Source organism: Phaethon lepturus, unplaced genomic scaffold (genome assembly GCF_000687285.1).
Source record: "Phaethon lepturus isolate BGI_N335 unplaced genomic scaffold, ASM68728v1 scaffold33096, whole genome shotgun sequence".
NCBI classification, from domain to species: domain Eukaryota; kingdom Metazoa; phylum Chordata; class Aves; order Phaethontiformes; family Phaethontidae; genus Phaethon; species Phaethon lepturus.
Genome location: NW_010546108.1, coordinates 4942 through 5900, shown reverse-complemented (window position 1 = coordinate 5900; position 959 = coordinate 4942). Strand labels below are relative to the sequence as shown.

General features: G+C 63.6%; 1 protein-coding gene across 1 annotated transcript in view; it reads left to right on the top strand.

Moving 5' to 3' along the window:
• Positions 1-362: 362 nt before the first annotated feature.
• LOC104622422 (calcium/calmodulin-dependent protein kinase type IV-like) overlaps positions 363-959 on the top strand; it is a gene marked incomplete at its 5' end in the record, with an annotated part of 2623 nt that continues 2026 nt past the window's right edge. The window contains 2 exons of the mRNA XM_010289194.1: positions 363-445; positions 620-692. Coding sequence (XP_010287496.1) covers positions 363-445; positions 620-692 — 156 coding nt within the window. The remainder of the gene's footprint in view (positions 446-619; positions 693-959) is intronic.

Below are 959 nucleotides of genomic sequence, written 5' to 3'. Positions count from 1 at the left end.
AGGGCTGGACCCGAGGTGCCAGCATGGCTGACGAAGCTGCAAAATTAAAAAGCTTCCGGAGAGCTCCTCTTCCAGCTAACGAGCCTGGAGACGTGAAGAGGATAAAGGCGCTGCGTGCCCGTCTCTTCCCGTTCCCAGCGTCATCTTTAATGCATGATTAAGTGAGCAGGGCTCTTCCAAACAGTGAAAAAAAAATTCCTGTTCAAAAGAAATAGGCAAGAAGGGGAAACGTGCCGGTTGCCGTGGCAAGCCCCTGACACGCCGCGGTCCGGCGGCCGCGCACTCCTGCCGGGCCGGCCCCGCGCGCCCCCCTCCCGCCCCCCCCAGCCTCTGCATCCGCATCCTCCTGTCGCCCCTTTCAGATCAAGCTGAAGGAGATCTTCGAGACGCCCTCCGAGATCGCGCTCATCCTGGAGCTGGTGACGGGAGGAGAGCTCTTCGACAGGTACACCCGGCCTGCGATCCCGGCTCCTGACAAGGGGGGAAAAACAGTCTCCTCTCAATGGTGGGGCGAGGATGAGGATGGAGGGGGCTGATGCACACCGTGGTTGGGGGAACGGGGGGTGAGGGGGGCCCGTGCGGGGCGGGGTGCTGCCGCGCTGACCCGCTGTGCCCGCAGGATCGTGGAGAGGGGTTTCTACAGCGAGCGGGATGCGGCCCATGTCGTCAAGCAGATCCTGGAAGCCGTTTCGGTAACATGCCCCCGGCGCGTTCCCCCCTGCCCCGCAGCCCCTTGCGTGGGTCAGGGGTGTCGCTGCGGAGGCTGCACCCTCTCAAATCACCCTGGGGAGGGGTGTTTGCCCGCTCGCCCTTGGCCTTCCCAAGGCGTCGCTGGCGCAGGCGCCTCTTCTGATCCGCCTTTGGGGGGATGAAGGGGAGGAGGGAGGAAGGTCAGCGCTGCTCTGCACTGCAGTTCGGCTGGAGCTGGGGTTTCTATGGCGACGGGGAGCATTAAAAAT